This window comes from Ochotona princeps, chromosome 17, assembly GCF_030435755.1.
Source record: "Ochotona princeps isolate mOchPri1 chromosome 17, mOchPri1.hap1, whole genome shotgun sequence".
In the NCBI taxonomy this organism is placed as follows: Eukaryota; Metazoa; Chordata; class Mammalia; order Lagomorpha; family Ochotonidae; genus Ochotona; species Ochotona princeps.
In genome coordinates, this window is record NC_080848.1 from 25,024,659 (window position 1) to 25,051,857 (window position 27,199).

The 27,199-nt window shown below is 44.5% G+C and overlaps 1 protein-coding gene across 1 annotated transcript; it reads left to right on the plus strand.

Annotated features, from left to right (window-relative positions):
* Positions 1-283: 283 nt before the first annotated feature.
* On the plus strand, positions 284-21,924 carry PCTP (phosphatidylcholine transfer protein). The gene is made up of 6 exons (XM_004591003.2): positions 284-498; positions 11,087-11,204; positions 14,172-14,251; positions 18,471-18,642; positions 19,442-19,509; positions 20,610-21,924. Exons 1-6 carry the CDS (start codon positions 358-360, stop codon positions 20,673-20,675), a joined length of 645 nt encoding a protein of 214 aa, XP_004591060.1. The 5' UTR covers positions 284-357; the 3' UTR covers positions 20,676-21,924.
* Positions 21,925-27,199: the final 5,275 nt, after the last annotated feature.

The window sequence follows — 27,199 nt, forward strand, 5'->3', positions numbered from 1 at the left end:
TGAGTGAAGGGAGGAGTATGGGGTGGCATGTTGATGAGCAGTCTCTAAGTTGCTATCACTATACCTTCTATTTCTTTCTGCCCTTTGCTCGAGAGATCTTCCCACCCCTCTAACCTCTGCTTATTTTTCTCCGCATCAAGACCTGTGTTTCTCCGTCTCATCCTCACACCATTTGCTCCGCCTACTTTAAGGCCCACCCCTGGCCCCGCCCCCCAGGCCACCTTCCTACTCCGTAAATTCCACCTTGTCCGCTGCTCCCTGCCAATCCCCCTGGGACCTCCCTCATCGCCCCGCCCCCGAGTGCACACCGAGCCTGTCCTCGCTGCAGTCCAGGCGAACAGCCCCAGCTGTGGAATAATGAATCCGGTAGCGGGCGGCTTCACGGAAGAGGAATTCCTGGAAGCTTGCGCCGAGCTCCAGGAGCCGGCGCTGGCCGGGGCCGACTGGCAGCTGCTGGTGGAGTCCTTGGGAATCAGCATCTACCGGCTGTTGGACCAGGTAGCGGCCGGCCCGCTGAAGGACGCGCCGGGGCCAGTCTTCCCGCAGAGAATACGGGGCTGCAGCTGCGGAGGGGACCGGGTTGGGCTGGGCCTTCTACTGTGCAGGGAGTCGGCGCCTCCCAATGACTTTGCCCCGGGAAGATCCAAAGGAAGCTGGGAAGTTATGGAGTTCAGAGTCAGGTCAAATTTCACTGGGGAAGTAGTTAGAAGCTAATGACAGGGTTAAAATACATCTAGACGGATCCTAGGCCTTGCACATGCCTGCGAGGGAGGCATATTTCCCAGTATGTGGCCCCAAGGAGGTACAGTCTCTTAGGGCCAGGATACAGGCAGAAAAGACAACTTTTCAAGCGCTGGATGTGCAGGGAGACTGTGTATGTATAGGAAGCAGTGTGTGTGTGTGTGTGTGTGTCTGGGAAGGGACCTTGTGTAATCTTTAGTCATTTTAGTACTTCTGAATTGCTCTTGAAAACTTGGATCTGAAAGTTCAGGCAGGATGGTTAGAAGAGTTGGTTATGAAGCATTCCTGGGGGGCTTGGGGTTCCTAGCCAAGGGGGTAGGCACTCAGTTAGGCAACATTGCCCCAGGCTTCTCGTGGGAGGCCAACCTGTCACCGGGAAGTAGGTTAACAGCCCCAGGTAATGTGAGTGAAATCCATGTTTCCTGGCCTTGAGCCAGGTTAGTGTAGCTTTCCATCAAGGAGAACGCCTCAGGTTCACCTGGCGCAACTTCAGGCGTCATTGATGCAAGAAAAAGTCCAGGGTGGGAGTTGGAGGCTGCTTTCCCAAGGGGCCAGATCCAGTTAAGGTTGAGAGGGAATTCAGAGAATAAAAGGTCTCCTGGGGAGGTGTTGTCTAAGTGGTTGGTATTGCATTTCAGTTTATGTCAAGTACAGTGTTCTTATATTTTAAAGTGGAGAGCAGGTGTTTTCGATAGTTCGAATTTGCTCATCTGTTGCCCAGGAATGGAAACCCTATCTCATGCTGTTAGGTTGACATCAAATTTCTCAGTTGTGTGTACGAGTCTTGAGTGTGTTCTGGAACTCCGCAGTACTCAGCGGCCCGCAATGAAGCATTATCCACCCCTAGATTGCGATATCACTGAGGTTGAGAAAGGTGCCCCCAGGTGAATGGTGTATGGAGATTATTAAGAAATGCATACATATTTGCTTTGAGCATCACCCGTCTCCACCTCCTCCAGTGACAGGGACAGTGGGATATGCTGATTTGAACTTTTATGAATTAATAGGGCAGGTGTCTCTGTCAGAGCAGAGAAGATGCTGGAACTGGGTAGAGCTGTTTGATTTACTTTTATTTACTTTATTTCCCTTAAGTAATGGTATTATATGTTGGTAGGCACTGTTGTCCTGACTCACAATATGCAAACTATACCAGGACCCTGCCCTTTCAGGGATGTTAATCTCTTAATAATGATTGTCATCTTGGTGATGGACATGTGTGTATCTTTACCTAAATCTCTTGAGGATGTGAAGAACTTCCAGGAGTTTTACTGATTGTTCTCCAGTGGATCCAGAGAAAGATGTGTCTACTCACTGCCCTTATTGAAATGAAATATTGGCAGTTACTCAACACTTTCTGTATATCTCCTGTGAAAATGGTCGCATTGGCTAGAACCAAATGAACACGAAGTTGGCGGTCTCCGGCAGGCAGAGTGAGTTTCCGAGGGTAACACAGGCATATTGGGGTGTAAATGGGCATGTTATCTTCTGTCACTTACATTTTTCTTTTTTTTAAAAAAGGGTTTATTTATTTTTATTGCAAAGTCAGATATATATAGAGGAGGAGAGACAGATAGGAAGATCCTCTGTCCGATGATTCATTCCCCAAGCAGCCTCAATGGTTGGAGCTGCGCCGATCCGAAGCCAGAAGCCAGGAGCCTCTTCCGGGTCTCCCATGTGGGTGCAGGGTCCCAAGGCATTGGGCCATCCTCCACTGCTTTCCCAGGCCACAAACAGGAAGCTGGATGGGAAGTGGAGCTGCCGGGATTGGAACCGGCACTCATATGGGATTCCCGGCATGTTCAAGGCAAGGACTTTAGCCACTAGGCCATGGTACTGGGCTGAGTTCCATTTTTCAATTAGCCAGTGTAAGACATTGCCGGGGTTTTGTTGACTCAACTGCTCAGATATATCTGCCTGACATCTGATCCATTTTCCTTTCCTTTTCATTTGCTGCTTTGGGTTCCCAGCACCTGTCACCTAGAACTGCAGGAATCACTCTACCAGTTTCTTGGCCTTTCACTTGTCTCCTCCCCTCTCTCCTGCACAGCAAGCTTGATCAAGCATCTGAAAGAGTCTGTGGGGTGATCACTGCTCCCTCAATGACCTATTAATAGAGGAGTTCATAATGATAAGCATGGTATTAGCTAACACTTATTGCATGCTTTTCCATCATCCAATTACTACATGTTTTGCAGGTAGTTCTAAAGCATTCATTCATTTATTTTAATCTACTTTTCAAACAGTGAGAGAGAAAAGGAGAGAGCTTCTATCTGCTGGTTCATTCCCTAACTGCCTGCAACAGCCAGGATTAGGTCTGGCTGGAATGAGGAACCTTATAAATCAATCAGTGTCTCCCATGAGGGTGGTTGGGACCTGAGTGGAGTAACTGGGGCTTGAACCAGGCACTCTGATATGGAATATGCATGTCCCATGCAGCAGCCTATCATATTGGGCCACACTGCATGCCCACATACTTTGCGAGTATTGTCTGCACATCTACCCTCTGATAATATACTGTCCTTGTATGGAAACCAATGAAAGGAAAGACCAAGTTCATTTAAATTAACTACTCCACCTAAAACCTTGCATTGATGGTCTGTGATAGGCCCAAGGCGAAGCTATCAGTCTGAGATGCAGTGCTCTCCTGAAGGTTCTAGTAACTTGGTTATGGAGCTATGGGCACTGTAGGTCCTGCTTGTGCACTGGTTTCTGGCTGCCATGCAGCCTTGAGGTAGTAGTGGCCTGCTCCTCACTTTGTTTCTCACACTCAGTATTAGAGCTGGCCAGCCTGAACCTGGGGCTCTTATTCAACATGTCATGAAACAAGGATGAAAAAAAAAAGTTGTGATCATGATCTGAATGATTCTGGCATAAATGATTACATTTTGAAAAGACTGAAGTAAGTTCAGAGGCATTTGGAAGAGTTGCAATGTAACAAATAAATTACATTTAAACACTTTGAAACTCATAGACAAATGATTCGGAGTCCAGTTGTTGGACAAGGGGGGAATTTTGGTGTGCAGTGCCCTGATGTATCTTTGCTTTTTCTATTTCTGTTGTATTACAAAGATCACTTAGAATGTTTTCTCTAAAACCATTCTTAGCAACAACATAATTTTTTGGCTTTTTTCTTTTATTACCTATTCTAGTTCCTTCTGTTTCTTTCCCATGTTATAATGGTGATACTTTACCTTTTCACAATGCTATGATTTTTAGAAAATGCTGTCACATAGAAGTTTTCATTCATCCTTAAACGTAGCAGACAAATAGGCAACAATGGACTTTAAAATTTTTATTTATTGATGGAAATAAGATGCAGGATATAGAATGAGCCACATAAGACTTCATAACTAGTAACTAGCATGAATTAGTCTTCTTTGATAGACTCAGTGTCAAGTGTATAACTTCCTTGAAGGGAACAGCTATATTCTCCTTGGGAGTAAGCAAAACTAGGCCAGGACTAACATGTGGCACTGTGGGAAGCACATGGGTTAGCATCACGTCATTCTGAATTAAAATCTCAGGTGCATTCCACACTTATTTATTTATTCATTCGGGAGATATTTGTCTACTACCTCTCACATGCTGCCACCCTCTAAGACATTAGAGGTATATGCCAAATGAGGATGTTGGACTGATGATATCATTGAATTTTAGTCATATTCATTGATGAGATTTAGCCCACCATGTAGTACTAAATGTTGGTTGAAAACACTAAAAGAATACTTAAATAGAATAAAGGACTAGAGAAATGGTATGGCAGTAGTATCTGGGGTGATGTGACAACATCTGTTTTAATTTTTTAAAAACATGTTTATTTGAGAGGGAGAGGTGTGTGGCTAAAATCCGCTAAGTCATTCCCCAAATGCCCACTACAGCTGATGTTAGGCCAGGGCTAAAGACGGGAGTCAGTAATACACTCCAGATCATCCATGCAGGTGGTAGGAACCAACTGCTTGAGCCATAAGCACTCCTGTCTCAGGCCAGCATTAGTAACAAGCTAGAGTGAAGAGGCAGTGTTGGGAATGGAACCTAGGTAATCCAATGGAGGATGCATGCAGCTTATGAGGCTAAAAGCCCACTGACTCCCTGCTCATGTACTTCAGAGAAGGACGTGTGGAAAGCCCCTTCCAAAGTAATATTGGGTGGACATATAGGAGAATTGAGAGACTGGATCCTGCAGACATCTGCAGGAGAAAGGTACCAGAGTCTCAAAACTCAAGTATGTTCAAAACACCTGGGAGCCCTACCTGAGGGGTTCAGATTAGTTGGCCCACCAGGGGCTTGGGTGATCTTTGGAAATTGATGGTTTTGTTCTTTTCCCTTTTGTGTGTGTCCCAGATCCTTCTCAATAAAGTGTGTGTGTGTGTGTGTGTGTGTGTGTGTGTGTGTCTTTCCTGAGTGTTGTAACATCCCAGGAGATTCAGATGAGCGTGTGGGCTCCTAAACTGCCAAGGCCAAGCAAGCACTGTGCCAGGCTCTGCTCGCCTTGTGTCCCAGAACACTCAGAAGGTCAGCCTCACAGGAACGTAGCCAGATCCCCACTTACAGGTTATGTGAGGTCCATCAGTTCTTCATTTTGAAAGCTCGACTTCCTCAGTTAAGAAACCCTCTCAGAGTTGTGGACTGGATTCAATAAAATGACATATTGCAAAATTGTCTCGGTCATGAGTGTACACTGAAATTACCTGTAAGGTCGGTGAACATGCGGTTGAAGCCCTGCTCCCAGAGTATCTGATGCAGTGGATTGGGAATGGAGCTTGAGCTTGTAAATATTGTCAGTTCCCTGTATCCATGGATTTGACAACAGTGGACCCCACTACGCTCAGACTGAATATATTGGGGAAAAATTCATCTATACTGAGCATACAGACTCCCTTAATTATTATTATTATCTCTTAACCATAACAACTCTTTCATAGCATTTATGTCTTCCCATGTACTATGAAAGAAATCTAAAGATGTTTTAACCTATACAGGATTATTTCAGGTGTGTGTGTGGTGTGTTGCAGATGCTATGCCATTTCCTATAAAGGAGTTGAGTATATACAGATTTTGGTACTTGGTATCCACTGGGCATCCTGAATCTAAGCCCCCCATGGGTACTGGAGCGTGATTCTGTCTCTTAAGCTTTTTTTTTTTTTTTTACTTATTTGAAATTGTAAAGCTTGTATGTAGAAGCATCACTTGTGGAGTGGTGCTGAAGCTGCTGGTCCGGTGACTGCGGTTTGAGAGAACGGCAGCATACCTGAGATAGTGTTGGCATGAAGAGGTGCAGACAGGAAGCTGGGAGTCCCCCTAGAGATGAGAAGCCATGGAAGCGAAAGGTGACAGTGAGGAACAGAATACCTGAAAACCAAAGGAGTTTCTGTTGTCACATTGTCTCCTCTGATTTTGAAACAAGTGGCTACATGGGAATCTGTGTGGTCCCCCAGGCAGGCCTGAGAGGCTGCCCCCTTGGTCGAGGGCCGTGAGTGACTTGGAAAAGCTTCCTCTGGGGTCTGCAGTCAGGGTCCGCAGAAACTTTGGGCTGTGTGGTCACAGTGCCAGTCAGCACTGAACAGGCCCTAGACAGTGTGAAACTGGCACGGGGAGGTTCCCAGCTTTGATTTAGACAAAGTCAATGTGAGACTGAAAAGATCTGGCTGACGTACCGAGTTTTCAGTTCTCTATGCCTGGCCCCGTGAGAAAGGACTGCCTGAAGGTGCTTCTGTCCTATAAATAGGTCATCTCACCCAAGAAGGCGTGAGGGAGCAGACAGTGCTTCCCCAGGGCCGTTCTTCCCTGTGCCTTGGACTTAGTAGAGTTCCCACAAAGTTCAACGTCCCTACAAAAACTCTGCATATTCGGCAGACAGGACTTGGAGAAAATCTGGTGTGTAGGACAGGAGTGAGCAGAGGTTCAATGCAGCAAAAGACAGAGGAGACACTGCTACTGTGTTGTCCCCAAGTGGGATGGAAATGCAGTGTGTGGGCTGAGCTATAGTCCCCTTGCTGCTTTCTCCTGTGCCTGGGTTCCTGAGCCCTGCGCAGCGTACTGAGTGGCTGTGCCGCCGGGTATGTGTGAAAGCTGTACGGTTGTGTGTTCATTCATCGACTTGCAGCCACAAAGTTCAGCTCTCACTTCTCTTCCATCTCCCTTGAGTGTACAGCTGGATAGATGTAGGAGAGCCCCGTTTTCCTCTCTGCGCTAGGACAAGGGTGACCACCTGTTGTTGATTTGGGGGAGGAGGAGGGGAAGAGGAGGATTGATGCTTTGCTTTTTCGCCTTGTCTTCACCAGATTCCTGCATGGAGTTCACCAGAGGCGCCCATTAATGAAGTGAGGCGCTCATTTCTCATTCAGTCTTGGGAGCTCTGTAAGAGAAAAGTTAGGGTGCTCTAAATCTATAAACATGCTATCAAACCAGCACCTGGGTTGGAGGGCAGGATGGAATACAAGGGGTGAGGGCCCAGTGCAGTAGCCTGGCAGCTAAAGTCCTCGCCTTGAATGCACCAGGATCCTGTATGGATGCTGGTTCTAATCCTGGCAATCCCACTTGGCATCCAGCACTCTGATTGTAGCCTGGGAAAGCAGTCAAGGATGGCCCAAAACCTTGGGACCCTTTACCCGTTTGGGAAATGCAGAGGAGGTTCCTGATTCCTGGCTTTGGTTAGCTCAGCTCCACCCATTGCAGCCACTTGGGGAGTGAATCATTGGACAGAATCTCTTCTTCTGTGTTCCTCCTCCTCTCTGTATATCTGAATTTCCAATAAAAATAAATAAATCTTTAAGAAAAAAAAGAAAGAAAACAAGGGGTGAATTGGTGGCAGAATCAGGTACAAAACCAAATGGAAGTTTTTAACTTTATAAATTAGCCTTTCCAGGACATTTCTTAACCACAAGCCTCAGTTTCCTTGTCTACTGAGGGCTCATTCCTCACCTCACCACTATGTAGCCTAAGTAGGACCATCTCTATAAAGTACTCTGTTCAGGGCCTGGCCCCTGAGGAAGTGTTCAATACGGACTGACTCTACTTACGATCCTTACTCCATCTAGTATCTGCAGTCCTGCCTTTTTCTTAGCGACATCTCAAATAGTAAAGCAGATTTGGTCCGACGCCTTCTTCAACTATCTTGTGACAATCCCGTAGCAGCTGCAGCTTCAACTGGGGCTGTTAGAGTGTTAAACCCGAGGGGGCGATGGCCAGGGGCCCCTCGCCCCACGATGAACGGAGCCCTCTGGCAGACACGAGACAGGAGCCCAAAGATGCAACTACGCATGAGGCAAGGTTTATTTCACACGGGCCCGTGGGCGCTCCTCCTTTGAGTAAGGAGTTGCCCCGAGCCACACAAGCTGGGTCTTTTTATAGGATATGGGAAGCAGGAAGCAGGGTTACAGAAGCAGATGCATAGATCCCATTGGCACCTTTAAGTCACACAAGGCTATGATTGGTATAGGAGCTGCCCCTGCTTAAAGCAGTCTTCAAGAATGGCTCAGTGTCTGAGAAATGGAAACTCATCTCTTTTTTGTAAAATAGAAACTTGGGAAATTGAAACTTACTGTTCCAAGCTTTTGGAAAGCACCCAACGGCTCCTAGCTCTCTATCTTGCAAGGTCTTCTGCCGCTCCTTGCTCCTTATCTCACAAGGTCTTCTGCCTGCAGGCATCCTATTGACCCTTTTTCTGCTGGAGCTAAATTTGGGCTCTACAAGAGCTGTTTGGCTTTGGTGAAAGGGTATCCTTTTCACACCGTGGTAGTTGATTCCTTGCCATAGAGTGCCTGAGCCTGGCTGGCTTCCACAGACCCATGTGGGGGAGGCTTCCTGTCGCCCTGAGGAATAGAAATGAGCCCTTCTCCGAGAGGCAGAGAGAACCAAATCCACACTCACAGCGTTAAAGGAACATGATTCATCAAGACCGTGTTGCAGTTAGTGACGTAAATGTAGACCAACACCGTAACTTGACCACTCGAGGGCTGCCTTTTGGTGGTTTTTACCTGTAATTGAGTATCAGTTCTTTCTAGATTTATTCTGTTTAGGATAAATACGTGTACTCTTGGCAAAAAAAAAAAATATTTTTAAAGTACTTTATAAATATTACTGCAAGCAAATTGCACAACTTTTTCATGTATTTACATTAATCATTGCTGAAAGTAGAATAGTTTGATATTTGAACAGAATTAGTGATATCAGCAGCAAATTTCCTAACCGTAGGTCCCTTCCTCCTCAATTTCCATTTTCTTTTCATACGTAAAGTGAGGATAATCATGCTTACCTGAGAAGATTACCGCAACTATCCATCACCAATCACAGAGTCCAGCTTAGAGCAACTACGCTGTAGATATTGGTTTCCCTGAAATTGTGTGTTATGTTAGTTTGAAACCTTAAGTTCTTTAATCTGGAAAAGAGAGAATATCATCTACTTTATTTTATTTATTTATTTATTTAGTAGATTTATTTTATTTTTTTATTGGAAAGTCTCCAGGAAGATTCACTATATTTAACATGGGGTTTAACGACGTGATTTCGTGCGTGAATGCTTGGTCATTAACATTTTGCTAACCCATCAAAACAATGGTTCATCTAAAAGCTCTGCCTTTGCTTCCTTTAGTTTTAGAATTAACCTGAGAATCATTGCTTTAATCTTAACCACAGAGGCTTAGGAAAGGGAAGAGTCAAATTCTAAGTTGCCATGGTACAGAGAATGAAGTGTGCAGTGCAGTGAAGCCTAGTCCAGAATCCTCACGCCAGGATATGGCTTCCCAGGAAAACAAGGCAACTCTTGTGCTTGGAATCTAGAAATGGTCTTTTTCTAAATAAAAGGGACCAATGTAATTCAAGGCAGATGTTTCTTCCCTTTCAAGACCGTTATACACAGTCAAAAAGAAACACTTGTTGAAAACTCTTGTCTGTCTTGGAACTGATAAAAATAGTGTGTTGAGTTTCCTTATGTCCCGTGGATATTTAAAAGCTAGCGTCTCTTCAGGACTGTCGCTGCCTGCAGGACGGTCCTCTTTGGATGTTTAATGAGCATGTCAGCCCTGAGTAATACTCGTGATTACCTCTCTGGCCTACACATCTCCACTTCTCGGAGTTTTCTCCATCACAAGAAATAGAGACTCATTCACTTGGTTGGTCAAGCAAAGGTCGAAGAGCTGTACTTGATTCTCTGCTTTTCCTTCCCCAAGAGCCAATGTGTCAGTAGCCCTGAGGACTTGATCTCCACACTACATTCCCAAATTACTTTTTCTTTCCATTCTTATTGCCTCTCTGTTCAAATCAGCACCATCTCTTATGTGGATGGGACACTGTGCTTGCTTGTGATCTGTTTTCTACCAAGCAGCAAGAATGATCTTTAGTGAAACTATTAAGCAGATTTTTGTCATTTCTAAATAGAATTCCTGTTAAGATGTGATTATCCACCACCAGTTTTCCATCCACCAGTTTTCCATCATTATAAGAGTATATATATATGTATATACATGTATATATGTATATATGTGTGTCTGTATATATATTAATTTGAGAGACAGAGAGAAAGGGGGAAACAGGGAGAGAAATAGAGAGCTCCCATCTACTTGGTCACTCCCCAGATGCCTGCCTAGGGATGCCAGAGCCAGAAAATGGAAACCCAGTCCAAGCCTCCCATGTGAGTGGCAGCTAGAAAACTACTTAAGCCAAGCATCTGCTGCATTCCAGGTTGTTCATTAACAGGAAGCTAGAATCAGAAGCAAAGTCAGAGCTTTGAACCTTGGTACTCTGATATGGGACGTTGGCATCCCAACTGGCATCCTGACTGGTAGGACAAACACATTCCCCAAGACCAACGTCTTTACCTGTTACTATGTTTATGAAGTCCATCAGTGTCCATACTCCCACAATCTCTTTAACCTCAATTTCCACCGCTCTTTCTCCCATTCAGAATTCTATGGGCTCCAAGTTCTTTAGGCATACCTGTTCTTACATGTCAAGAACTTACCCCTGCTAGGAATGGACTTTCTCTAGCTCCCTATTGTTGGCTCCTTAACATTTTCACAAAACATTCTGATAATTGTTGCTCTTCCCTCCCTCTTTGTAGCATTCCTTGACCACGTGATTACATAGAAACCTCCTACCAAAGGTATAGTTTATCATGTAATCCTTATTCTGTCCAAATTTAGATCACTTGAAAGGTACGTAAAGCTATCCCCACGACTAACACCTGCCTGAATAGTGTAAGAACTGTGAGAGCAGGGCCCTCATTTACTTTGTTACCATTATACCACCAAGACCACAGAGGAGGTTGGATGTTTTCAACAGGGTGTGTAATCAGATTTCTTCCAACATAGGAACCCAGAGATTTTTTCTCCCTGTTCTGTTTCTACAGCAGAGTGGACTTTACAAGTATAAGGTCTTTGGTGTTTTGGAGGATTGTGCACCAGCTCTGTTTGCAGATGTCTATATGGACTTAGACTACAGAAAGCAGTGGGACCAGTATGTTAAAGGTGAGTAATGTCTATTTTTTAAAAATTGGTAGGCAGGACCCAATGTGATGGACTAGTGGTTAAATTCTCACATTGCATGGCACTGGGATCCCATATGGGTGCTGGTTTGTGTCCCAGCTGCTCCACTTCCCATCCTGCTCCCTGCTTGTGGCCTGAGAAAGCAGTGGAGAATGAACCAAAACCTTGGGACCCTGTACCCAGGTGGGAGACTTGGAAGAAGCTCCTGGCTCCTGACTTCAGATTGGCTCAACTCTGGCTGTTGCAGCCACTTGAGGAACGAACCAGCAGATGGAAGATCTTTCTTTCGGTTTCTCTTCCTCTCTGTATGTTTATTTCCAATAAACATAAATGAAAGGAAAAAATCAGTAAGCAGTAGAATCTATTCTTATTTATTCCACTGGGAAAGATGAACAGTTAATTTCTACTAAATTGTGTTTCCTTTTAAATTTTGACATGTCTTTTAAAATTTTATTTTGTCTATTTAAAAGTCAGAGTAGGGACACACACACACACACACACACACACAGAGAGAGAGAGAGAGAGAGAGAGAGAGAGAGAGAGAGAGAGAGAGAGAGAGAAAGATTTCCTTAACAGCCAGGACTGGGTAGGAGGCCCATCTGGATTTCCCACATGGATAGCAGATACTTTTCCTTACTTGAGCCATGATTTGCTGCCTCCCAGGCTGCACATTAACAGGAAGCTGAATGGGAGATGCAGCGTATCCAGAACTTCAGCTAGGTAAGGGGTGGCCTAATCTACCGTGCCACACCAACTCTCTTCAAGTCTTTTAAATGTGGTTCTGATATGTGCCTTTGCTATTTTTAGTACTCACTGCTAACATATTCTTAGGCACAATGCAGAGGTTACTTCCAGGGCTACTACACTTTCCCTCTTGTATTTTCTTCCCATGTGCTTGGATAGTCCTGGAAGGCTTCTAGGAGATGGTGTCTGAGGTTTGTTTTGGAAGTTGGCACTAAGTTTGCTAGATAGATAAGAATATGCATAGTTGAAGGGCTGATGAAATGAATGGAATGAAGGACATCCTGGGCCCACGAAGCAGCATTAATGAATTAGGAAAGGCAGACCACAGTGTGCTGAAACATTACTAATATTTTGGAGTAGCTCAGCCTGCCCTAGTCTTGTCTATTCTATAGGTACTACTGAGATGGTGGAGGTGGGACAAGACGAGGTTCCAGACCCCTGAGAGCTGAGCACGGCCACCCAGCCTTAGCTATGACCCTGTTAGTGATGCAGAGATAGGAAATATATTAAATGCGATTCTACCTGGAACTTGGAATGACCTCTGCCATCTCTATCAGACTGGAATAGACACTGGCTGGGAGAGTGCTGAAAAAGCATCAAGTCTTAGTTAGGACTGTTGGTTGTCACAAAAAGCCAACTGAAGAGCCTATCAGAAGAGAATGAAGAGTTGATCTGCACATGGCATTGAAAAGTCCAGGAACTTCCGTGTTCCAGGACAACTGTATGTACTTGGGAACGCCTATAATCTCCTCGAGAATGTTTCTTTCTGCATCTCTGGACCCTTTTCCTCTGCAGTGAACTAGTTCTTGGGCAGATTCTCATTGAATAGCAAAGATGTCCGCCCTAAGATCCAGGCATATGTTCTGACCTTACAAATAAGTCCAGAGGGAAAAGACTCCACATTCCTAGCAATGATAGCTGGACTATCAGAACTGGGGCTCTCACTGGCTGAGCTTGGAACACAAGCTTATGTTCTGTGGCTATGCATCATGAGTCTGGGTAACTAGGTTTTCAGACATCCTTCCTGCTTTGGGAGCATTATGCTGCCCATCTGTCCAAGGAAGCAGTCTTACTGTGCCAGTGCAGTACACACATGGCTTCAATCTGTGAGGAAGCAGAGACAACAAGCAGGATCCCTTTTTGTTTGTTGTTGTTGTTGTTGTTGACCATTAAGACATCCGATTTTAGGGGAAGTGATTGGAGAGTCTCTAATGTGTCCTACTCAGTCACAACAACTTGTACTAAGTTGTCTACTCTAGAGAGGAACAACCATTTGGCTTTGCTGGAACAATCCCACAACTGTAAACCTCATGTTGGTCCTCCTGGGTATAATGAGTACTTAAGAACCTTAGCCACTTTTTGTCTATACGTGCTGGAGAAGCAAACTGAGCCCTGGTCAAGAGCAAGATCTATGAAATAATTGCAGATGGTACCAAGCCCTGCAATCACTGCTTAAACCTAAAGGATGGTGATACCCTGAAGGAAAATTGAGATGCTGATGGCAGAAGGGAAAATCAACCTACAGTGGGCAACTGGAGCCATGCGTCCACTCCTCCCCTTCCCTCAGAGGCGATTGTGTACCTCCTGTGGCAATGAAAGGCTGGCCATTTCATCAGTTCATCAATGTTTTTTTTGTTGAAAGCTAACTCCATCTTGCTCAGGAGGGCTACTACAGCAGTCAAGAGAGTGCCTAAGGAGATCCTTTACTACGTGCCTCCAATGTCTGGCTGCCATGTTGTAGCACTATGGAACGAGTATTAAGGACTGTGTGAAAAGCTGCAGAAGCTTCGTTACCCATTGAACAGTCTAGATTGGGAGAACCTCTCAGTCTCGGGCAAATTGTACAGTGTCAAGAAACTTGGAGGGGGGAGTTGGTGAAGGCAAAACTACCGGTGCTCTAGTGACATCTGGTGGTCACCCTGATTTTAAAACTTGTGACAGTTTCTTTGCCTCTGAAACCTTGTTGGTGTTAATACAATCAATGAGCTTTGGTAGGTTTGTTTATTTTTGCTGTGTTTTCCCGTCTTCTGGATTGCCAACAAGGTTTTGGTGGCAATTGATCTTCCTGACTTTACAAAAGGAAGATTCTATGCCTTGGGGGTTAGTGGTTTATCATCCCCTAAGGTTGTCCTGTGTGGGCAGCTTGTTCTTTGAAGCCAGGGAGGTTTCCAGCAGCATTCATGCCTTGTTTTTTTTCTCCTTTAGAACTCTATGAAAATGACTGCAGTGGAGAGTCCGTGGTCTACTGGGAGGTGAAGTACCCTTTCCCCATGTCCAACAGAGATGTATCCTTTCCACAAAGTGTGTTGTTCCACAGCCCTCTGTGTGGCACCCTCCATCACCCAGTGCAAGGGTGCTTGAGCTGGTTTCCCAGACGATGGGGCCAACATCGTCCTTGATTGTTGCTGAAGCATCTGCTAAAGCTGTTGATTCTTGCATGGCATTCGAAGACCCCAGAATGGGTTATCTGGGCCTGAGCACATGAAGCATCCCTAACTGTGGACACTGAAGAGCAAGCAGTTCATAGTTTTCAGAGAATGTGTCTAGGGCTTAAAGAATTGGAGACCTCATGGGAATTCTTTAGGAAAATGTCTTAGTAAAGCTGCCTCAGTCTCCAGGGGAGGAGTGGGACTCCCAAAGGTTGAGATGACAAAGGCCTGCAGGTGTTTAGGGCAGGCACCGGCACTCAGCTCTCCCCATACCTACCTACCTTATCAGGCTCCTCGATGGCCATCCCTCCCTAGCTCTGGGGCTTGGATGTGAGCTCCTCTCTTTCACTTCCTTGCTTAGGAGATGAAACTGTGGCATGAAAAAGAGTGGGGAATTTCAGCTGGCACTCCGACGTTCTAAGAAGTCCCCTTTAGACTAGTCTGGGAAGGTGGGGACGTAATTTGTTGTTGGGTAGGATGGAGTAAGGTGACTGACTGGGCCAGTTTTGACTTCTTCACTGTGTTCTTCCATCATAGCAATTGAGCGGTTTACAGTTGAAATTCCATAGACGATCTTCCCAAGAAAGCCTCTTGTGGAATAGTAATTTAAAAAATGCTTGAAGCCATTGAATTTGATATTCATGGAGACCTTTTTTAGCTTGTGTAACCTTTCATGTCTCTAAATCGTCTCTAGAAAGATGAAGTGGGGATGTAGGTATGTTTTTCTAAGTGTTTGAAACTGCCCTTGACCCCTGCTAGATTTACATTCAACTCCTTGAGAGATTGTTTCTTGGTACAATAGCCACACGCTGCTAATCTGTGTAGACACAGTTTCAATTTCAAAGATCTTTGATTAGTTCATCCTTGGGGTTGTCTGTGGTGTTCTTTAATTCTCCCCAGACCTGTTTCCCTTAGCTGTTAAACAAACTGAAGCGGGAGAAGTTCAGGACTTTGCCTGGGTTCACAGCACTAGAGGGTGGCAGAGGCAGGTGGCAGACTCCCCTCGAGCTGTTGGTCATCCTGAGCAGGTCACACCTTCACTCCTCCAACCTCACGGACTGGTACTCAGGAGAGGACAAGTGGGTCTCCTGGAAGTTCTGTTTCATGGGTTTTCCGATTATACACAGTCCTGACATGAAATTCCCTGTCTTTATATGTAGACAATCGTTTGTTACCTGACAGTGGAAATACCTTCTGAGAAGCGTGTCAGGAGATTTCTGTACCATGGGAACATCCTTGGGTGTACTTGCACACACACCCACACAGCCTATTCTAGGTCAGTCATAGGAGGTGGTCTCTTGAAGCATTCTGGGGATAGCAATCATGACATGTAGAAGGCTGCATCAAGTATGATCTCCCATATGTCATTGTAGGTGCTACTGTCCTTTACGCTACTGGCATAGCAGTGGGTTTCTTTACACAAGCATCACCACAGACACATGAATAATATGTTGCATGGCAGTCTTTTTTTAAATTTTATTTTGAATTTTATGGTACAATTCTGTAGAGTCGGATTCCTTCCTAAAAACATCACATCTCCCAACTGATTTTCCTCGTATTGTCACAATAGTATAGTCCTTCAGAAGGAGTGATGATTCCATCAGTCCGTTATTTAAGTGTGCAGCAATCTTAAACAATCTTATAAAGGCTGCACTAGCACTAAGCAATAAGAACTTTTTAAAAAAAAGATGTATTTTATTTATTTGAAAGATGGAGTTACAGAAGGAAAGAGAGAAAGAGAACTGCCACCCACTGGTTCAACTCTCCAAATGGCTGCCACCTCCAGGGCAGGGCCAAAGTCAGTAGCTAGGAGCTTCTGGATTTCCCACATGGGAGCAGGGACCTAACCATTTAGGACATCTTCTGCCACTTTCCCAGGTGTATTATCAGGGAACTGGATCAGAGGTGGAACAGCTGGGACTTTAACTGACACCGATATGGGATGCCAGAGTCGCAGGTGATGGCTCTACCCACTACACCACAATCCTGGCCACACATTTGGAGTTTGTCTGTGTAACCATCTTATAGGCCACTGTTGTCTGTGTGGTCTGTTAGTGACTGAAATGTCATTGTATATAGATTTCTCCAGTAAGGTTGCTATTCTTGAGAACAGAAGGGACCTTAGTAGAAAAGAACATTAGTTTTAAAGCTAAAGATCCCAGGTTAAGTTTACACACATTCCCTAGTTTGCTCTGTGACTTTGGAAAAGGCCATTCCCTTCTCTGGGCCTCAGACAACTGGTACTTCTCCACTTGTAGACTCCATGGCAGTGCCAATCCTTTAAAATCATTCTACGAAACTTTAATCTGTATGTCAAAGCAATGTTTCCTCATTGAGGTGTCAGGTGATAACTCATGTGAGCTGTGGAGAGAGTGAGACAATGACAGTATTGGCTATAAGAGAAAAGTGAGGAACTGGAGCCACAGCATATCAGGTTAAACCTCTGCCTGCAGTACCAACATTCCACCTGGATGCTGGTTCAAGTCCCAGCAGCTCCACGTCCAATCCAAATCCCTCCTTATGGCCTGTAAAAGCAGTGAAGAATGACCCAAGTGCTTGGTCTCCTGCACCGGATAGGACACTTAGAAAAAGCTCCTGGTTCCTGGCTTCAGACCAGGCCAGATCTGGCTGTTGGCAGCCATTTGAAAAGTGAAGCAGAGGATAGAAGATCTCTTTCTTGCCTTTTCCCCTCTACCTCTGCCTTTCAAATAAAAGTAAGTAAATCTTAAGAAAGAAGAAGAAGCAGAAGGACAATCAACGGAGAAGGAGAAGAAGAAAAAGACAGAGGAGGAGAAAGAAGAGACATGTTAAAATGAGAGTTAAAAGAGAGAGAGAGAGAAATAAAAGGCTTGGGAGAAGGGAAAGCCAGAGCTAGAACAATGCCATCTCTCTCCTGAACCATGTGAGGACTCCACTCATCATTCTGGGAGGGTGGAGGTTATATCCTGCACACGTTGGGGGGTGCAGTGATGGGAGGGTCTACACAGACTCTGTGACATGGGCATGGTGTTGTTCTTGTGTTGTAGTAAATGTAATCGTGTTGCACCTTGTAATTGCTTTAGGCTTCTGTCTGCTTCTAGTGTGATTTTTCAGTGCCTCTTTAACACCTTCAAGATTTGAGCCCCATCTAGCTATGATGTGATAGGTAGGTTTTTATAGTCCAATCTGGGTTCAAATTCAGGTTCTAACACTTTTGCTGACTGTGTGATCTTGGGCAAGTTTCTTTGCCTTTCTGGGCCTCAATTTAGTCATGTGTAAAAAGAGGGTATTTAATCCTACTCCAGGGTCTTTTTAAGGTCTCAATTCATCTTCTACAGGTGCAAAGGCACATGATGCTAATTACATTCTGATGGCCAAACGAACAGTCATTCTGATTAACACTGACTCTGGTTTCAGTAGAGCTGTGGACTTCGTGGTCATTCTGTGAATATTTACAGAAGTGAAATGTCTTTGTTTTTCTTGGTGAGCCAGTCAGTATAAGTTCAGAGAAGACCTGTATGGAAAGTAGTCAGGCATGTATGTGTCTTCCTAGGTCACCAGTTGACATCTTATTTGACATCTACTGTATACCAAGACCCATGATTAGAACTTTGGGTGAAAGTAGGGCAAAGAAGAATAACACTGTGGTCTCTCAAGCATTTCTTCTGCCCAAGTATTCATCACTTTCTGACTCCACCAAGCCTGCTGAATGAGTGACATTACTGTCTTTTCCTACTTAGGGAAACTGACTCTCAGAGAAGCTGTGTAACTCACCAAGAATCACACAGCTGATAAGGGACTAATCCTTGCATCTCCTAGCACCTTTTTGGTGGATGAAGAAATGCTTTTCTTGTGTAATTAAAAGCATCAAGAGGTCATTCGCCTCCTCAGGGCATGCTCACCCACGAGAACACTGGGTGCCTTGAGCAACAGCCAGTCTTGCAGTGCAGATGGGGAAAAGGAGCAGGTGCATGATCACTGATGGCAACGCTTGCCCAGGGGGAGGAAGGAAATCACCTCCGTTGGCTTCCAGCTCAGGGAACTTCCTTCTGCCTGAGATGCTGGCCTCGGTATCACACCTTGACTCGTGATGCAGTACGTGTACATCCGGCAGCGGCGAGAACTGGATGTGGAAGGGCGGAAGATCTACGTGATCCTGGCCCAGAGCACCTGTGTATCTCAGCTTGCTGAAAGGCCAGGTGTGATCCGCGTGAAGCAGTATAAGCAAAGCCTGGCGATTGAGAGTGACGGCAAGAAGGGGAGCAAAGGTAAAGCTGGGGCACAGGAGCCAGGCTGATGGAGAGGTGCGGCAGGTGTACAGAGCTTACCTTGGAGGTCAGAGAATGGCCACTGGTACAAAAACAACCTGGGGAGAGGCTGTGTTCACCCACACAAAACTGGCTGGAGTTTGACATCCATGGCTGGCTCTGACCCGCTTGATTCTTTTCTGATTCTTGCATTGCCCAGATGAAATCAGAACACAAAAAAATTACACAAGGGAGTTGGAAAATTTGCTTTAGGTTTAGCTAGCTGGCAGGTCTGTCTAGGAGGATACAGGTCTGGCTTAACCCAGAGACAGAGGACCTGCTCCTTTCCCCAGAGAGGAACACCATGGACAGAGCAGGGTGTGAGGCCACCTGCCACATCGAAAGGCGTGTAGCTTGCATCCTAGGCAACATCTGAGCTGTGGTTTAGGTGTTTGTTGGATTTGTTACCTGGGATATGTCACTTAGCATCTATAGTTCTGTTTCATCATTTGTAAAATGAGGTCAGCTTTACCAATTGCTCAGGATTGCTAGGACAATTCAATATAATTAAATATCCAGGTGTCTAGCATTTGCCATTTGTTAAATAAACAGTAAAAAAAAAAGGCTTTTTTTTTTTTTTTTTTTTTTTGGTAAATGTACTATTGGGCAAGTCAGTGGAAACAGAAACCTATCTGAATTGTATGCTACCTCTCTGTATTTTCTGGGCCTGAATGTGAATGTATAAAGTACGGAGGGTTTTGTTGCTGTAACTTGGCCATGTTTTTCCTCTTTCTGAATTGTCCTTTCTTTCCCCCTCTAGTTTTCATGTATTACTTCGATAACCCGGGTGGCCAAATTCCGTCCTGGCTCATTAACTGGGCCGCCAAGGTGAGCTCCCAGGAGGCAGGAGGGGGAATGTGTCTTTGATAAATGTTGACTTAGCCTGCAGGGCTGCCAGGCTGAAGAGATGCATTATCTCAGGCAAAATGAGGCTCTTTTATGAAGAGCTTGGTTGGGTGACTTTGGTTAGGGACTGGGCTTGCTAACATCCAGGTTAGAGGCTGGACAAAAGACAAAAAATTGTCAATTTGAAATGACTGCCCTTCCGTGCCAGTGCCCAGAGGCCTGGGTGGGGTCACTCCTCTGGACAGCAGCCTGCTCCCGGGAGGCACAACAGTGTGTCTTCCTCTCTTATCTTCATATGGAGGAGGAAGGCCAAATGACACACTTAGGGACAACCTAAAGTACCCAAGGCTGAGGGAAGTCTCAGTTCTGCCCCTTTAGCTTCAGAGTAGCCCAGATCACTAGCCGGGGACCAGGAACCCGACATCAGAGGATCATTCAGCCTGCTTTATGTCGCCCTGCCTACTTGAAGATGCAACCAATTCCTTGGGGAAACACACACACACACACACACACACACACACATACAACTTTGGAGTCAGGCAGACATGATTTAGAATCCTGACTCTGCTATTAACTGTCTTGTTTTATTAGGGAAAGTCATTCATTTTTTTCCCTTTTTAAAAAAATAAAGATGGATATTACCCACTCTTAGAGAGGTATCCTCTAACACAATGTTTGGGAAAAATTGACACCAAATCCTTAACATTTTCGAATTCTAGAAAGAAAATTCATTCTCTTGTTGAGGGAAGCATTTAGTACCCCTAGTCTAATCCCATTTCCTGTGTTTTTTTCCTTTCATTTTTTTAAAAACTTTTCAAGAAATATTATATGTCTTCACTTTTTATCACCCAATGCCAAGATAGAAGACAAGGCCCTGTAACAGCAGGCCATCTCATCCAGTCTTACCTGTGCCCTGGGTTACGCCTTTCATTATTCTCTGTGAGGACATGCTGTTGAAATCTGGTCAGGGGTTCTATTGTCTTTTCTTCTTAAAGTCATCTTTGTTTACTATTTGCCACATCCTAAAGTAGTCATAGTGATCACCATGAGGACAAAAAATGACAGTATCTTTTCCTTTGCAGAATGGAGTTCCTAACTTCTTGAAAGACCTTGCCAAAGCCTGTCAGAACTACCTCAAGAAAACCTAAGAAAGAGAATTGGGACTGAACGCCCATGGAAATGACGTCTCTGGAAGTGCCACACCCCACGGATGCTCAGTGTTCCTTTATGTTTCCATCTTCCGAGGCTTGCACACCCCACAGTGCCTCGTCCCATCATGTGTTTGTCTGACGTCTGGCTCGCCCACTAGGCTTCCTTTCCCACTGTCACCCAGCATTCCCACCCCCTACCCTCCACCCAACTGGCTGGCTGGCTGGCTGGCTGGCTGGCTGGCTGCCTTAGTCCACAATTGAATATGGAACAGATTAGGGAGACTTTTGCTTGTTTATTTTTAAGAAGGGAAGTCCTCAGTAGAAAATACAATCATTCCATTGTGTCATTTTAGGGGAGTGAGTGGGTAGAGGCACAACAACAGAATCTAAGAATGACCATGTCCAGCAAGCTGGCTGCTTCCCGGAATGGGCTTTCTTCCAGCTTAGGAGGAGCTGCTGGAAGCTGCAGTTCCTTTCCATGCTTGTGCCCCTACTGGGAGGTCCATGCAGAGGCTAATTCATCTGTGGCATTGTTGGGCTGATTGGGCTGAAGTTTGAAGTGACCAGCCCATAAGGCTTTCCCTGTTCTTGCTTGTAGAGGATTCATAGCTCTTGGGCTATCAAACTGCCTGAGAAGCAACATCAGCTTGACTAAATACATGCTGCGTTAACCATTTTCTCTTCATCATCCTTGACTGGGTTTTTCTCTTTACCCTCTTCTCTTGGGCAAAAACTGCCCACATCTCTGTAGGCTGCATTTTGTTGGAAACTGAGGCATCCAGATGGTTCTGGCTGCTGACAAAAGCAAAGCTGCCTGGTGTGTACCCTCATGATGGAGCGTCTTTCTTTGCAATAAGAAATTCCCTTCTAGAAGGGTGGGAATGTTGAAGGGATAATAGTTCATAGCCAGGAAATGTTTAATTAGGGACTTAAGTGATTCTATGCCTTTTTCCCCCTCCGGAATTCTTTTGTGTCTGCCTTTTCCACCACTTAAATGACTACCAATTTCTTGTGTGTTCTCTTGAATTTTGGTAGTGTGTGATATTTGGTGGCCAAAGGCACAATCTTGCTGATCTCAGGGAATAAATCTTAATCATTTTATGGTGATACTGAACTTTGAATGACACATGTAGAAGTTCAAGATGCAAAGCCAGAGGAAGAGATTTGATGAAATTAGGTACCTCAACCTGTGTTTTTTCTGTAGAAAGAAAAACATATCCCATGATGAATAAATGAATGACTCATATTTTCCGTGTGTACAGATTTCTTCCTTGCTTGCTCCTTTGTAAAAAGGAATCAGCAAGTTTTCTTCTTTACAAGGGTCTCCAGATCTAACATAAACTTGAATGTCAAAAAGAGTTTGGGGCTTATTTATATGCAGGGCCAGGTGGCAGTGGCTTCAGGTAAGGATTGATACAGATGGTTACATATGATGAGAATTCAACTCTGTTCTTCAATTTATTTAAATAATTGGGCTGCTCACAGCAGTCGGTAGATCTGGGTCTGTCCAAGCTCACGTAAAAATTTAAAAAGTACTTCTTTCTAGTAACTCCTGTACTAGTCCATAATTTATATATGCATCCATGCCAGGCATGATAGATGATCATAGGGATAGATTTATGCAATAATGTAAATGCTTCATAAATTTAGTATTAACTTGTAAGTAATACAGTTGGAATTTAATTTTAGATAAGCTCTGTCTGAATGCTTCATGTTATAGAAATCAAGTAGAAATTATGTAATTTTTTTTGAAATATAAACAATATTTTAATATTTTAACAGAGCTGGCATGGAATGGAATCGTGTAAGCCATTTCTTTAAGAGAATTCAGTAATTTCTTTTTTTAAGATTTATTTTATTTTTATTGCCAGATATACAAAGAGGAGGAGAGACAGAGAGGAAGATCTTCCATCTGATGATTCACTCCCCAAGTGATCGCAACGGCCGGTGCTGTGTTTATCCGAAGTCAGGAACCAGGAACCTCCTCCAGGTCTCCCACACAGGTACAGGGTGCCACGGCTTTGGGCCGTCCTCAACTGCTTTCCCAGGCCACAAGCAGGGAGCTGGGTGGGAAGTGGAGCTGCCGGGATTAGAACCAGAGCCCATATGGGATCCTGGTGTGTTCAAGACAAGGACATTAGCTACTAGGCCATGGCGCTGGGCCCAAGAATTCAGTAATTTCTTAAGAACTCAGAGCAAACAAACAACATGAGTTCTGGGTAGGGCGTTCTGGGTAGGGCAGTCAGGGAAAGAATGTCACATGGATTGCCTAAACCGGCGAAGGTCTGGCTTTTTAGCATTATGGCTGCTAACTTACAGTAAGGGGAGAGTCCTGTATAATATTAAAACAGGGCTTTTCACAGGGGCTGGATGTGTCATTTGGAATTCCAAAGTTGTATGTCATTCCTCTGGTTTTTTTTTTCTTTCTTTCCCCATGCCTGTTGCTCTGAATAGATATGAAGCGTTTTGTAGACAGAAACAGTTACTTGCTTAGGTTGCTGATTCTCTCTAGGATAATATATAGGGTGTACTCAAATGGTAACTCATTGAATAAATAATTGAGTCTGACCAAATGCCACAAACCCTGGAAACAAAACCAAGCATGATCAGAAATAGAGCCTCATCCCATTTACTCAAACTAAATTATTCTCTCAAGTCAGTATTTTGGGGGTGTTCTGGCTCCCAGGTTGATCTTCTCTAAAAGTACTACTGTCCTCTCTAAAGGTCGATTTGCTGGCATGGCTACAGTCTATATTTTAATGTTATGGAATTGTGCAATAGGTGCTGAGTCCAACTGGTATCAGTTGAGATTTCAGTTGAAATTTAATGACCTGGGTCTGCTGCTGTGGCTCAATGGGCTAATTTTCTTCCTGCTAGTATTGGGATCCCGTATGGATACTGGTTCATGTCCCAGCTGCCCCACGTCCCATCCAGCTCCCTTCTTGTGGCCTGGAAAAGCAATGGAGGATGGCCCAAAGCCTTGGGCCTCTGTACCCATGTGGGAGACCCACAAGAATCTCCTGGCTTCAGATTGGCTTAGTTTTAGCCATTGTAGCCATACAGGGTATGAACTAACAGGTAAAAATCTTTCCTTCTGGGCCCAGCGGCGTGGCCTAGAGGCGGGGGTCCTCGCCTTGGATGCCCCGGGGTCCCATGTGGGCGCCGGTTCTGGTCCCGGCAGCTCCACTTCCCATTCAGCTCCCTGTTTGTGGCCTGGGAAAGCAGTCGAGGACGGCCCAGAGCACTGGGACCCTGCACCCGCATGGGAGACCCGGAAGAGGTTCCTGTTTCAGATTGGCATGCACCGGCCCGTTGCGGCTCACTTGGGGAGTGAAATCGTCGGATGGAGGATCTTCCTCTCTGTCTCTCCTCCTCTCTGTATATCTGGCTTTGTAATAAAATAAATAAATCTTTAAAAAAAAATCTTTCCTTCTGTCTCTCCTTCTCTTTCTAAATCTGCCTTTCAAATGAAAATAAGTAAATATTTAAAAAGAAAGAAATTTATTGATTCCAGTTAAACTTTGGTTGGTATCAATTTTTTTTTTCTACAGAGAAATTATTCACACTGTACAAAAATTCGAAATGAATGACCACCTTGGAACTGAGGCATTTCAGCAGAGGGTCATTTCCCTTGAAAATGTTCCCATTTCACAGTGAGAGTCCTAGCTTGACTCCCTGGCTGAAATTCCTGTGCCCCACCCCGACCTCTTCCCTGTCTATCATGCCTGCTCTTTAAACCACGTGTTTCCCAGATGGATTTGGAAGGAACAGAGCAGGAGGAGTCCATTTGGTTTTTATATTTCTGGTAGCACCACCTAGTTGATTCAGGACATTACATTTAAAGGTATTGAGATATGTGTTCATTTGGTAGTGATACCCAAGAGGCGGGTATTTATCTGGCTGAGGGAAAGGCACGGGGTCTCCTGCAATACGTGAGAAATGCTCGATGCCTGCCTTCAAGGAACCGTTGGCATCCTGGGGCAGACAGAGCCATCAAGCTGTGGAAGAGGTCAATGGAGACTGCTTTATGCTGGAGTGCAAAACAACTCTGAGGGGAAGGAAAGGACATGTTGAAGCTCTCTGGGAGAAAGTCAGGGAAGACAACTGGTCCAGGCAGAATAACAATTTGCATTAATCCTCTCTAGCTGAAGAGCCAATCACTACAGAAGGCAAGCACTGTTGGAGCGATGGCATGGGGAAGGGCACTTCATACCTGGCTGAGAAGCGGGTAGTCAGACCGTGAAGGAGCCAGAGAGTAGGCAAGGATTTTGGGTTTTATATGAACAACGATGGGTCAACTCCGAAGGACGTGAGGAGTGATCTGAAGCATGAGCTCTGTATTTCTTCCTTCCTTTTGTGAGCATGAATCTCATGTCCTGCTTACAGCTCAGGAGATGAAAGGGAAAAAGGACGAACTTGCCTGGTCCTTGTTTCCTCCCCTGTCCAAGAAAAAACGAGAAGTAGAGTCATCACCGAGGATTCCAAGGTGAGAGGCTAGGATTCAGGGTAATAAAACAGCCTTACTGCTCCTTGAGCATTACACATAGCATTTGTTGGGAACTGTTGAAATGAGAAACAAATTTCTTACTTAAGCCACAAAAATTTAAAATATTAAATATTAAAATGTTATTTAAATTAAAATATTATATATATATGTTTGCCTAAACCAACCAACAAAGAGCTCAAAGGAAAGAATACCTTTGGACTAAAAGAGCAGTAATGAGTTCAAATATCTCCTCATCTAGGGACCTCTGACTTTTGGTCTCTGCCTAGCACTTGGGGCAACTAAAGTCTCCTTTCAGTTTTGTTTAACAAGGGATAGAGAAATGTCAACTACCGGTAGCAATTCCTGCCCAGTATACATGTCTGTTTCTTCCCCCCTGTCTTGATTCAGGCTGTCCCTTTTGCTCAGGAGGGAAATAAGTCCTCTAAGTTTGATCAAATCTCTGTACAGAATGCAAGGCTCCCTATCAATCTTTTCTAAGAAATCAATTAGGTTCCTTAAAGACCTGTTTTGTGGTATTACTTTTTAAATGGTATCTGGAGCTGCAGATTAGGACAATGCTCACTTCTAATCCTTGATTTTGGTAGACTTGCTGTATTGATGATCTGGGTTCTCTGGAGAACCCAGTGTGTGTGTGTGTGTGTGTGTGTGTGTGTGTGTGTGTAGAATTAAGAACTTGTCTGCATGATTATGAAAGCTGCAAAGTCCCAAGAGCTGCAGCCAGCAAGCAAGATGGGAACTCAGGAGAATTCATAGTAGTTACAGCCCCAAAGCCAGCAGGCTAAAGATGCAAGAAGAGACAAAAGAGTGAATCTAAGGCCAGAAAAGACTGATGTCTCAGCTCCAAGAAGTCAGGCAGGAGGAGTTACACGGTGAGGGTCTCTGTCCCCCCTCCCTTCTCTCTTGCCTCTCTTTTTGTCAAACTTTCAATTGAATGGATTGAGACTTCACACAGGAGACAAGGAAGACACAGAACTTTACAAAGTCGACCAATTCAAATGTTAATGTCATCTTCAAACACCCTCAAGGACACACTTAGCCAAGAGTCAGTGTCAAAAACCTCCTTAGACACGTTCTTGCAACAAAGAGGAGTTAGAAGAAGTGGTACTCCAGCTAACTTTACCTGAAGTATATTATTGAATTTATTTTTTTTCTATCCTATAGGTATGAGTCATCCTCTCACAGTGCCATGCCAGCACTATCTTGCTGGATTGGCTCTAAAATTCTGGCAATAAACGCAAAGCTCAAAATGGAAAATGTGTGCCCAAACCAGCAGGAACGTCAGTGTTAACAAGTCTAAAACCAGTAAACCACTATACTGTAAGAGCAGGTATATTTTAACTGAATGATTGACAGTTTGCGTTAAACATAGTAACAAAAGTGGCTTTGCCCCATCAAATTTCTCAGGTTTGGAAAACTCTCAGTTAAAAATTAATCCAAGAAATTTAGATTTGTCCCTCAAAGAGTTTTTGAAAATTTTAGATGAATCAAGTATTGGAGGTAAACACTCCCAATTCTGTTTGCAGAATTATACTTTACCAAAACACTACAAATTATAGAAATTGTAGGAGAATTTTTAGGTGATCATAGGCGATGCAATAGTTTAATACAGAAGCCAACAATTTTTTTTAAAAAAGATTTATTTTTATTGAAAAGTCAGATTTTCAGAGAGAAAGATCTTCATCCGCTGGCCCACTCCCCAAGTGGCTGCAACTGTCAGAGCTGAGCCAGTCTGAAGCCAGCTTCTTCTGGGTCTCTGACATTAGTGCAGGGTCCCAAACTTTGGGCTGTCCTCTGCTGCTTTCCCAGGCCACAGGCAGGGAGGTGGAAGGGACGTAGAGCAGCTGAAACATGAACCAGTGCCCATATGGGATTCTTGTGCATGCAAGATGAGCATTTAGCCACTGAGTTATGGATCTGGCCCACCAACAATGTTTTAAATAAAAGAAACAGAAATTCACAATTTGCATTTCTTCATTCAGTTTCCTGTAGCTAATTTGCATTAGATCTCAGTTAA

Bases quoted from the DNA above. Each gene is read 5' to 3' on its own strand.
- PCTP (XM_004591003.2), top strand. From the start codon at position 358: ATGAATCCGGTAGCGGGCGGCTTCACGGAAGAGGAATTCCTGGAAGCT. The intron at 11,205-14,171 runs GTGAGTAATGTC...TTTCTCCTTTAG, and splicing joins GTGGGACCAGTATGTTAAAG to AACTCTATGAAAATGACTGC. The intron at 14,252-18,470 runs GTATCCTTTCCA...CTCGTGATGCAG, and splicing joins TCCCCATGTCCAACAGAGAT to TACGTGTACATCCGGCAGCG.